The 12897-nt window shown below is 35.4% G+C and overlaps 1 protein-coding gene across 5 annotated transcripts in view; it reads left to right on the top strand.

Moving 5' to 3' along the window:
• Nucleotides 1-12897, top strand: part of MLLT10 (MLLT10 histone lysine methyltransferase DOT1L cofactor) — a 136902-nt gene that overhangs the window by 50048 nt on the left and 73957 nt on the right. For 4 of the 5 annotated variants that reach the window (XM_037384883.1, XM_037384881.1, XM_037384882.1 and 1 more), the window contains exons 7-8: nt 1630-1723; nt 3785-3880. In XM_037384883.1, coding sequence (XP_037240780.1) covers nt 1630-1723; nt 3785-3880 — 190 coding nt within the window. The remainder of the gene's footprint in view (nt 1-1629; nt 1724-3784; nt 3881-12897) is intronic. The other variant, XM_037384885.1, reaches the window with a different exon arrangement.

Genomic DNA, 12897 nt, shown 5'->3' with positions numbered 1-12897 from the left:
GAGAAATGGTATTTGCATACTTAGATTACTTAAATGTATTTTCAGTGTAGTCAAGTGATACTTTGAATATTTTATGCAGATCTGAAAGGATATAATTCTGTAGTTAAGACACTGATTTCTTGGCAGCTCTTTTTTCTTTTAGTTACTTGACTGTCTGGCAGGGTTTACTCTTTTGTAAGTATCTAACTTTTCATTGGATGTGATCAATATCAAGTTTCTTTTTATGGTGAAGATGGATTGTGTTCCTCAAAGCGTGCATACCATGTAAAGAAGTTACTTAACAGATATGAAAAATTGTATACATCTAACTGCTTAGATGAAAAGGTCTCTTTCAAACACTTGGATGCATACAAGAGTTGTTTTCATCTTTTTTTTTTTCCTTGCTTCCAAACCCCTGTTTTCAGTGAATGCCATAAAGAACCTAATTCTCTGGTTCATAATTAAAATGATTATCTTGCCAATTTTTAGAATTTTCTTATTGTAAAAAAACTCAGATATGTGCTATAAAATGTTACCTAGCCAGAGTACTGTGACTGAGGATATCGAGAGACTTCTGTAATACTTACAAAATGGAAGAAAAATGTGAAAGCTACAGAAGGCAGAGATCCAGGGCAAGGTGTTTTGGATTAGTAAAACTAATGTCTTAAGGAAGAATGGGCTTGAGTCCATCTGGTTTTGTATGGCAAGCTTAGAACAATAAATCTTTGCTTAAAGAGATTCTCTTAAATGTTTTCTGTAGCTGGCACCTGCTGTAGGTGTGCGTGTATTTAGGAAGCAGTATTTCTGGATTGCCAGAGAACATAATGTATAAATGCAGGGAAAGTGATCTTAAAAAGCAGTGAAAATAAGCTGCCTTATATATTCTTTTATTTAAATACTCCCGTGCATCATTTTGACTGTAACATTGCATTATTAGGCTAATGAAAATGCTCTGGAAAATGAAACAATATTTGGTTTTGCAATGTCTAAGTTGGTTTTGATAAAATAAATCAACGTTACAGATGGTGAAAAGCAAATTTAATTTGAAAAAATGTTGTAGAATAAGGTAATAATTAGCCCAGGCAAGAAATCTTGTAAGTCTTGTTCTTTTTAAAAGAAATTAACCTGCCACAGTCTTTTAAACCAATAAATATGGTTTAATTTATTATGTCATTTAAGTTCTATTAAAAAAAAAAAGTAGTAGTAATTTTCCTGGCAAAGCAGAGAAGAATGTATGCAACTTCAGAAGAATTTCTTCTTTGGATCTACAGTATGGTTTTGTTAAAAGCTTTTCTTTCCATATATTTTTCCCATACATTTTTGGCTTTAATTTGATCTAAGAATCATTGTAATTTGCTTGGTTTATTTATTTGTGGGAGTAGCTGCATAATACATGTAGATATTTCAAGCTATAAGCTTGTGGGAGGGGCTTAAAGGCTATTAAAAAGTATCAGGCCAAAGTATAAACCATGCATGTTTTTCACAGGGCTACAAAGGTTGGTTATGTGCTTGCTTGCCGTTAGAAGTCACATGTGTGGAAATCTCTTCTATTAAATGAAGCTATAAATACCCGTATATTATCAGCTGTGATAGTGTGGTGCAAGCCGATGTAAAATTGCTTTCCTTGAATGTTGTCTGGTTTATTTTTAGTGCACAGTTTGCAGGACTTCTTTGTGAAGAAGAAGGCAATGGTGCAGATAACGTCCAATACTGTGGCTACTGTAAATACCATTTTAGTAAACTGGTATGTATTTATTACATTCTATGAATAAATGTCGCTGACTTCTTTTTCCCTCTGAATTGCTATTAATGCTAGAAATAATATTTTCGTGTAGCTCAGGAAGTAGATTGTATTTCATTAAAACAATGTTTTAATCACAGTTACAGAAGTACTAGCTGAAAATGTTTTTCTACATGGTTACTTTCTAGATGTGTGGGTTTTTCCCCTCTGCCAGAAATAGCATGCACATTTAGTGTTTTTTTAATTTGAGTTCCTGTAATGTTTTCTTTTGCTATATGATTAGTTGGCTTCTTATGACTGTAGTCCATTTCAGAATAATATAGGAAATACTACTTGTTATCCTGTATATTAGAGAATAAAGAAGCCCTCCATTTCTTTCTGCTTCTGTTACTCTTCCCTGTACTCCGCCCCCCCCCCCCCCCCCCAAGTGTTTTTCCTTTTGTTGTATCTCTCACCGTGTAGCCAGTGGATATTCCCTGCCTGTAAGTTCTCTGAAACACAAGCTCAAGGAAGTGACTTGAGATTTGTTGTTTTTTTTGTTTTTTTTGTTTTTTTTTTTTTTTTAAACCAAACAAGCAAACAAAAAACTTTGAAATTTCTGTTATTTCAGTAGGTTTTGGATCACATATCTGGAGTTTTCCCTATCACTTACCAGTTTAACAGTTTCAGATACCTGTTTCTCTGTGTGTGTGTATGTGTGGACTTGAAGGATTTACTGATGTTTAAAATATGTTATTAGGAATATTGAATTATAAAAATTAAAATATATAGACTTAACTTCAGCTACTCCTGTATATATAGTTACATTTGCTGATTAGTTGTTTTCACTGTTGAATTAGGTGAATACTTGGGTGACTTTTGAATGGGTTGCACTGAGGTAAAAACACAGGGCAAATGAACCATTCTACTTTCTAGAAGATAAGCTTGGTGAGGTTAGCTCTGTGCTTTTGTGAATATTGATGAGTTTGCTTCCTAAGGAAGATAAGTCGGGGCTTTCTAGGCCCTTACTAAGCTAAGATTTTTAAATACTTTATTATTATTATCTTGAGTTAAGTATATATAAGAACAAATGTGGTCTATTTCTTAGCAGTGAAGGCAAGCTCTTACACTTGTTACGGATTTGATTTGAATGTTCCAGTGCTGCTGTGATTGAGAACATGTAGGTTTATTTAAAAAGCAAGTTTAATGATAAAGACATAACTCTGTACGTGAGATGTAGTTAGTTAGCTTTCCATTATGAAGCTATGGTGGTAAGAACAGTAAAGAATGGCAAGATTGTTTAAGTGTTTTAGTGTTTCTTTAGGATTATTATGACTGTTGATGCCTGGTAAATACAGGTGTTTAGTATTTTCTGCTGAAAATGGTGGGTGATGTATATCTACTACACCACTGAAAACTTCAGTTGGCAAAGCACTGACCTGAATTGTCTTTATAATGCTACCTCAGTTATGATGAAATAACAAACATTTTGAACACTGGCTTAGCGTAAAGCATTTGCAGACCCAGACTAGCCTCTCAAACATTACAGAAATACAGGTAGTTATATCTGTTGCTTGTAAATGCATACATGACCATGGCATTCTGTATCCTGTTTTTTAAACCATTTTAATGAAAATATTGTGGACAGGCCACTTGAATAATAAATCATGAAGCCATAAACCAGCCACCTCACAGTGCATTTCAAGCATGTGGCAGTGCTAGCACTGTGGCTTCATGTGGTGTTTGTTTGAGCAGCATCTTCTGTTTTATGTTATGAAAACTTGAAAGTATGTCTAGCATCTTTTAACCTTTAAAAAGTGGCACATCTCATTTCTTTGTGGAAAGCATACTTTTCAAACTCATGGGAGGTGTGAAAGTCAATACAAGGATAGGCTTTTTTCCTGGTATACGTTAGGTAGTCTTATTAATTTTATTAGTGTTAGTAATTTGTCAGTTTTTTTAGTAACTGAATGGTTTTTTTTTTTCTTCAAGCAGTAAGGCATCTTATCAGTTGAAATGCTTTATACTTTTTATTTATTCAAATGATTCCTTTTCTCTATCTATAAATATATTTTCTCTTTTTAGAAAAAGAGCAAACGGGGATCTAATAGGTCATATGATCAAAGTTTAAGTGATTCTTCCTCTCACTCTCAGGATAAACATCATGAGAAGGAGAAAAAAGTAAGTGGATTTGTCGTTGCTAATTACGTGGCACATCTGCTTAATAGTAGCACTTTCTGATAAATTTAATTTTTGCTGAAAAGCATGAAGGAAGTCTTGTTCCTGAAGCACTGAATAATAAACACAGGTGTTAAACTAGAGGTGCTGGGGTCCAATGAGGAACATCTGTAGGTGCAGTTGTACATGCACCTTCCTATTTCTGTTTATTGTCAGTTTTGGGATACACACTGAAATGTATCCTTTGGGAAGGCTGTTTCCATGCAGCTTCCTTTCCTTTAGTTTTCCATTAGAGTGTTTTTGATGTAGCCTCTGTGACTAGATGGGAAAGAAAACCAGGGGTAGACATTTTAGCAAGTGTGCTGATAAACAGGTGCATCTACTTTTTTATGTTTCAACCTGTTACATCTTTTTCTCATCAAAGAACGGATGTTTCTTGTTGACACATCTTACTAATACTGGTGCTCAAGTCTGCTGTAATGGCAAAATACTGTGTCATTTACTTGGGAATCTTCCTGTGAGGTTACAAAGAATGTAACTGACTGTAATTTCTATTGTTGGTGTATTCTTTTAACAATTTAACTTTACATATTGTTTTAAAAAAGTTTGAAATTTATAATGATTTTTTATGTTTTTGTTACTGCTATAACATTAATAGTTATTTGTCTATGGGAAGCTTGTAATCTAAATTCAACACAGGGTGATAACAGACAGTGGCACAATAATGCAAATTTGCTTTGGCTCTTTTTTAGTCCTCTAAGAATACATGCAAAACTGCTCACCTGCACACGTATTGTACAACAAATTTAATGGACTTTTTCTGCAGGTGTGGGTAGACTTAGTTTTGCATTATTCAGTATCATTACATAAAAATTGAAATCAAAGAATGTATCTACCAAATGTGTATTATATGAAGGAGCTATATTTATAGTGACAGGAAATTGGATAGCAAATGTCAGTTTTCAGACCTTTAATCTCCTTAATACTTGATGTGGTTTTTAAGCTCACTTTCACTTTGGATGGAGGTTGATCTCCATTGTTCTTGGTAATCTTCTAAAAACTGTCTTTATATCTGGTTAATGGTGTGGGGAAATAGTTCCATCTTCATCTGGTAATGCTGAAGAGAGTGTGCATTGCAATGTGGTTGTACCTCTAAATCTACACTTATGACTAAAATAATAGAAGTCTGGGGTTTTGGAGATCTTTTTTTCTTAGTAACACATTGGTGGAAGAAACCAATCTTGAATTACAGACTACAGAATTACCTGTGTTGTAAAAGTGTACCAATACTTGCTGTATTTTTATTTGTTTTCTTAGTTTTTTACCGCTATCAAAATTCAAGTCATGTTTTGTGGCAATGTATGCATGGATTTGAGTCGCCTTGAAAAAACTTTTGAAGTTGAATTTGAAGAAACTTTGAGCATGAGGCTCAATTTAGGTTTTGTATGTCTGAGCAGTGCAAAAAACCTGTTGCCATTGTTTTTTGGGTGTGGGTTTTTTTGTTGTTGTAGGTTAACAAAACCTACAAAGGCATTTGTGGTTGTTTTTTTTTTTTTTTTTTTTTAAAGTAACTTTCAGTGGAGATACTGTGCTCCTTCTGGTTGTAATACCTGTAAAATCTTCAGGGAATACTTGGCGGGACTTTGCAATAGAGCATGTTTGGCCAATGTATCAGCTCTTTTTTTCTGCCAGCTGCTCAGCTTCTGCTCTGGATGTGATTTAATGTGGTTCTTATTTTAGAAGTAGTTAATATTGTGGCTTGCCTTGAAAGTCCTGGCCTTTTTCTGTGACTTGAAGTTTTCTAGAAATTGGATATTAAGGTTTCTTCTACCTTGCGTGAACTGCAGCATGGTAATCCAGAAGATCTCATGGCCTGTAATACCAAGTGAAGCAATGCAGTTTGAAGCATTAGCCAATTATTTGACATTGATTGGTTCTCATGGCATGTTATAGCATGTTCACTTACCAAGTTTAATTTTCTTTATATTTTGTATAATAACAAAATACAATTCTAGTAAAAAGCACCAAGTGGTGGAAAAAGTTGCAGTTTCCTAAAACTGTTAATCACCTAACTTTTTGTGGCTACAGATTTTTTGTTTGGTGATTTCAGTCTTACATGTTCTGTAGTTAAAGAATGACTTGTGTGAATGACCTTATCTTTGGAAGGGACTGAAGAAGGAACCTAACATGTCCGGGGTTGACCTTTTGTAAAGGAAGTCTTTCTTGCCACTTATGTGACAATTAGCATTATATGTTTGGTTTATGAAAAATGTGAATTTACTACATAGTAACTACTATATGGCAGCTGAATTGGACGAATTCCTTTTCTTCTAAAGTGCTTTGGTCTTGGCTGAGGAGGAAGGGGAAATCTAAAACTCCTCACTGTGATGGCTTATATGATGCAAATTAAACAAAGATGGGCATGTGACTGAAGACTGTAAATGTGAAAGAAGTGGTGACTGAAGAGGCAAGAAAAGCAAAATAGTGATGATGAGCCCCAGGGCACTATTACTGAAGCTGGAGGGTGTCAGAGGAGAACCTAAAAATGCAGGAGATGGGACAGGTGTGCTAAACACTGAGCTACTGCTAAAGGGATTTCATTATGGACATCTTCTTGCTGCTTGTCCTGTTCTTAAAGAAACGTTACACCTTCTCTGATTTTGAGGGGAGAAACTTGGAACTTCTGAGAAGAGTTTGAAGCAGTGTGTGACATTCACCATGTTCCACTGTAGGTGTGAGTTTGATTGTTAGGCCCATAAGAAGGGAAAATTTGAAGCACACTTGTACTCATTGAAAATTTCCATAGAGTAGTGGCATGTTGGTTTGTGAATTGCCTTCTGAACTGGCCAAACTTTCCCAACATGTTGTAAGCCTACATTCATACGTCAGGGCTATGAATTTCATTTGGGAGAAAGGCATTTGATGCTTTCAAATGTATTTTAATGCTCTATGTGGGCTGTTAAAAATGGAGTTTTAAACACTCAGATCAAGCGTTCATTATGTATTCCTTGCTATCTGAATAAACCGACTGTGAAAAGATAAAAGTTGACCTGCCACTCATCACATAAGATCCTGTGGCCAAACCAGGAACAGACTGCGGTTCTTTGGATTACCAGTCAGCTGAATAAGCAATGGTTTCCTTTTTTTCCTCTCTTAAGAAAAAAGAATAAAAGTTCTGATTTAGTCCTGAAGAGTCATTTTATAGTACTGTATAAAACAGTGTTGTGAAGGCAATTCTAATTATGTCATTCCTCTGTTAATTGCCTCACTTCATAAACTTAATGATGTTATTTGAATATTTGTGCAGCAACTTACGGGGAAGACAGCTCCAGACTCATCTCAGTAATGCAGTATCCCACGGTCCCACTGCATTTTCATTAATTTTTTAAAGTTTTTGTTAATCAGTTTAGTAGATCTGACTGTTTGATCCTCTCAGCTGTTCTTGACACATGAGGCAAAATTGTAGGACTGCTAAACATAACTAGAACTGTTTTGCAACCACTTGAGAATTACTTCAATTTTAATTATTGAAGATAAATATTATTCAAATGACAGTTGTGTGGTATGGATACTAACAGTGATGTGTATCCAAGTGGACTTCTTCAAACTCTGTTCAGTCAGAGGGAAAGAAGGATGCCTCTAAAACAGCTTTAAAAAGTGGTCAGTAAGCATATACCGTATGTAGCTTGGTGTAGAGATGGTCTTTAATACCCTATCTATGAGCTGCAGAACCTCTTTTCTAAAACTGAGTTTTTGTGTGGGTTCCCTGGACTTCAAAAAGGGGTGACTTCGTACTCCAGTCTTTTACTGTTGATGCCAGTGAACAGTATTTCTGTTTCTGGACACCTGTTATTTACTGACTCTGTAGGAGTGTAATTTTTCTTTTTTACCATATCTCTTCATGTCAAATTGTGTTGAAAGCCTAGTTATTTGGGAGGACTTACAGAGTGTGACTGTGTAAACCAAATTTCATTAGAAAGCTACTCTTGAATGTATTCAATAATATATATTTTTAAAGTCTGCGGGATTAAGAGCAAAGGTGGCCTCTTGCTGTTTGACTTGTTGCCTGCTAAAGTTCTGTGTTGACTTGTGCTTATTCTGTGTCAGCCTGATAATAAACTGTAAGCAATCTACTGGAGTTTGCACCAGTTGGTAGAGACGGCACATCAAAATGATCTCTTGTGGAGGTGAGGAAGAGCTATGTAAGCAGATAAACTTGTTTTTATTTACCTTTTATTTTAGTAAGAGGAAAAGTAGAACTTCTGTTTCCATTATCATGCTTATCACAGAATTATTGATTTGACTACCTTATATTTTTCTAACCTTACAGTAACGCATCATGTATATTATGGAGGGGAAAAAAAAAAAAAAAAGAGTAATGCTTTTAGTGTACCTTAGCAGAAACAACATAATAGTATTAAGCTTGGCACCTGGGATTAGTTAATTATTACAAAATCAAAATGACAAACACACCACTTCAGGTACACCTAAAAACTACTCTGTAAGGTGTAGAGTTTTGTAAGACTGCATTAGTTGCAGCTGTCCTTTTTCCCTTCCAAGTACACATTTCAGTCTTCTACTTCTCACCATGAAAGAAAACAATCTCAAAATTTTGCCACAGCAGAACCTGTACATGAACTAATAGTGTTTAGTAATAGCGATAATTGTCTCTGTAGACTGTAACACTGAAATTCCATGGATGGCAAAACCCTGAAGCATTTATCTGAAGAAGTTGTATTATTTTTTTGTTTCTGTCATGGAGCTACTGCTTCGCTGTGTTTTTTATAGGTGTCTCTAGAGCAACACTAGGAGAATCAGAAATTTGAGTAGATCTCTACTGTAGTAAGTTTTTAGTATGCTCCTCAAACAAGAGTTGTAGTTTGTTAAAGAAAAATCACATTGTTAGTCTGAATGTTTTCCTTAGGATGCAGGGATCAACCAAAAGATTTCCTGTTTAATTGAAAAATAGCAATGATATATTTGAGGTATTATTAGGTGTTACTTATTTTGCTTTTTATTATTTATGCTATTTTTACATATTACTTCAGTTTCATCAATATCTTCACAAAATTTTAAGAAAACAACTTTTTGTCTGATTATGATTTTGATCTTTCTACAAGTTTGGTGTATTGTAGCATCATTTACTTCAGTCCTCGATGTTTGTACTCCACCACATTTTAAGATAGAGTAACTTTGAACCACTGGGGTAAGAGGTAAGCTGAACTTCAAAGAACGTGAACATTTCATGCTTCATTGTTTGTCTTAATTTGAAAACTAGATGACACCTGAACGTTAAAAATATGTCATTAAGGTTGCTGCTTGATTTTTGTTTCTGTTTGAGCAGTTTATCTTCCTACACTTCTGTAGCTATAACTGTGAGAGATGTATGCAAAAGGTGCTTTAAGACACTATTTTTCTTTGCTTTGGTTCCTAGATTATAACGTTATTAGTACTTTATGTTGACTTTCTAACAGTTTTCTAGAAGGTAATCTTGGTAACTTTATTAAAAAGTTGTATATATTTGCTGTTCATGGGGTACAATGGTTTGTGTGCTGGTAGACCATATGCAGTTAAAGGTGATCTGCAATGTAAAGCTGACTGAGCTAGGAAAATTAAATGTATTCCTTTTGCTTGCCATTCTATTTGCCTATTTCTTGATGGATATATTTGATAGATATCTTTAAGTTACCTTGCAGACAGTGGAGCATTTTACAATATGTAACATAATACGTATGTAACATAATACATATTTTAAAGTTTTAAATACTTACAGTTTTTATAGGAATAAATGAGGGTAAGCATGGGCGATAAACAGTTGCTTTGATGTAGTTTATTTTGCACCATTTTTGAAGTTATAAAGTGCTGCTCAAGTGTTTAGTGCTGAGCGTCCATCACCAACCATTAATATTAAACTGTGTAAATAAGAGAAAAAGCATATTTTAATGTTAAATATCAAAAGAAGAGTAGCTTATTCTCAATAAGAGTTGTGCGTCAGTCTTGCACCTACGAGAAACTTTGGCTGGCATTTTTATCATTGATTCTTGAGTCTTTTCACCACTGATGGCTAGAATTCTGACCATTACCCCTGTGTTGAAGTGAGGATTTCGAGAACTGTATCAAGGATTGGTACTTCAGAACAAGTTCCATGCTTAGAGCTGAATATGTATGTATTTGAATAATGCTGGCGGTAGTGTTCCGCCTCTCCCTATAAACTGTCCTGTGCCTGTATTCTTTTATTACTGTGACTGCAGCAATGCTGCTACTGCGTTTAGTTTTCCTGCTGTGGGTTATACTGTATAAAGTGTTAGATAGGTGAACGTCTGAGCTAGGGTTGCTCTTGTCAGAACAAGATAAATCAGAATTTGAATTTGAAACTTGTGGACCACGGGCATCTTTCATTCTGGGATTGTTGTGGTTATATTGCTCATAGCTACTAGTTATGAACAAGAGGCCAAGCAGGTCTTATATAGGGGATTAGCAAGAACTATGGACAGCTTTCTATTAACCTTTTATTAGTGTTGATGGTGACAGCTCTGGATTTACAAGCTTCAGTGACAGAAAGTGCAGAAAATCTGTAAGTGACAAAAGCACAAATCTGAGTACTCTGTGCTAATCGAATGTTCTGATATGTTGAAATTATTTGAAGGAGTCAAGAAACAGCAGAGGAAAAATCAGTCATTTTAGACGTTCAAATGATTTTGTTTATAAGAATCACTAAGGAAAATAGATTTGAAAGTATTGTTAAGGTTTGAAAACTTGGGACAACTAAAGGTGGTGGTGGGGTTACTGTTTTTGTAATAGAGAAGGGGATAAAAATGGAATACTTCAAGATCAGTCCAAGCACTTTTGTCTAAAGGGATGAGCACTAGTGCTTGCTGATAGCATGCATATGTTTTAATTCTTTCAAAATAGAAGTTAGTATCTTGTTTCCTGGGCAGGTGAGCTCTTGCTCCTCTCTTCTGCATGTACATCTTCTTGTCTTTGCTACTGTCAATCTCTCATGCTCCTTCAGTAAACTAACCTAACTTGCTAAAAGAGCAGAAAACAATGCACTTTGGTTTTTGTTGCTGCTGTTTTAGCAGTTTGAATTGGCACACAGAAGGTCTGACAAGCTAAGCAACGTGAGAAAGGTGAGAGAGGGCTCGGGAAACTCAACACACCACCCCCCCCTTGGTAACAGTGAACTTCATCACGTAGTTTAATGAAATGAAGTACCGTGGAAACCTCTTTGCAGGAGTTTGTTTCAGTATTCCTGAGACAAAAATAAATTGCAAATAAGTGTAAATACATTGAAAAAGTTAAATGACACTTCCAGGTGGATATTTTATGAATTAATAATGCCATTAAACTCACCCGTTCCATCTGTACTGGAAAAGTTATCATTCTCTTCCATTACTTAGTCTTCCCAGGCATGAGGTCCAAACTGTGGAAAGATAGATTCGATGACATGTATTTTGCTGGTAACAGATCAGAGCTAAGATAAAATGATACATGTATCCTTAATTTGATATTTCAATGATATGATACTTTGATTCAGTAGTCTGATAAATGTTCCCTCTGAAAGTATGTTAATGAACGAGCAAGTGCTGATCTTCAGAGTGATCCAATGTGTAAATGAACTAAAAACCCAAAGACATGGAGCCAAACTATATTTGTGAAATCATATTATGTAATAATTTTGTAGATCGGATCTTTGTGGAAGAAATAGAAGAAATGAAAACGTGCTTTTTTTCCCTTTCCACCCCCCTACCCCACAAGAGGGCAATGTGCAGAAGGTGCTATAGAATTCCAGAAATCTTGGCGCTGTATTTGTTTCATTATCTTGCAGCATGTAGCTCTTGGAATTAAGAAGATAGTACATAATTCTTTAGCCAAGAAACAAAAGCAAAAAATGAGATCCGTAGTGATAAATAAAGCTTTCTGATTGATACGACATATGAACTCAAGATATTTTGTATTGGTATTTTGCTACATCATAAATCAGAGCTCTTCAAGTTCCAGGCAGCTGCGTGGCAATCGAGCCTTATGTTTCTTAAAGTAAAAAAGGTTTCAGGACCTACCTGTATCTGGTCTGTGGCCAACCCTATTTGTGAGCCAAGGCTGAAGCTTCCTTTGTCAATTTTGTAGTTGGCCTTGTAGTTTTTTAATGTATTTTTCCTTGGAATGTTTCTTCTACCAAGTTCTGTTTTTATGGAATGTAGCATTGCATTTTTCAGCTCGGCAACTATGTTGAACTACAGATGTTGGCAACATCTCAGTGTATGCCTATGAATCTTTAAAAAAATTTAAGTCTGAGTATATAAATGGGATACATGGGTTCTGTCTGCTGTCAGGGTTCCCTTAGCTTTCACTTACTAGCAATATTATTTTCAGTCCTTGTTAAGAGTAATTTCTGCCCTTTTTATCCATACAGTAAAGCTTATGAAAGATCAGACGTTTGATATTGTTACCTTCCTTAGAATGGTGGGTTTCCACATGGCTTTCTGAGTGGATGTTATCTTAGTGAGCTGCTGCTGTGTTGTGGGTTTTTTTGTTTTGTTTTTAGAGCTGTGGCTGATCAGAAGAGGTCTTACAAAAGTGAAGCATGCAGTGACTTTGTGGAGGGCCAGCTGTTTTGTTTGTTCTTTTTCTGGCAGTAGGGAAGATGGCTACTTTGTGTGTCCTTTGAGACAGACTTGACTGAAAGCTGTGATATTTGTTAAATATTGTGGGAATTCATGTTCCTCTGTTGTTCCTTTTCTGGATCCAAAAGTGGGTATTTCAGAACTCTAATGCTTTGTATGCATCTTTTATGTTGAGAAGAGGGTGCAACTCCGAGGAGTCACTTTGTTGGGCACTAAATCTCTTCATCTCAGCAGGTTGTTGCTGAAATTTTTATTTTATCAGTGTAAAACCTGAGCATTCCTTTCAAAGGTTTTCTTGCAGTGAAATGTTCTCCACTTCTTTGTTATTTGCATCTGGAGTCAATTCGTATTCAGAATAGGACTTCTGAACTTCCCTTAGGAAGAAAAAACAAGAGA

The sequence above is a fragment of the Falco rusticolus genome, chromosome 4 (assembly GCF_015220075.1).
Source record: "Falco rusticolus isolate bFalRus1 chromosome 4, bFalRus1.pri, whole genome shotgun sequence".
NCBI classification, from domain to species: domain Eukaryota; kingdom Metazoa; phylum Chordata; class Aves; order Falconiformes; family Falconidae; genus Falco; species Falco rusticolus.
Note: the sequence above shows the minus strand (reverse complement) of the source record. Positions and strands in the feature narration are given on the sequence as shown.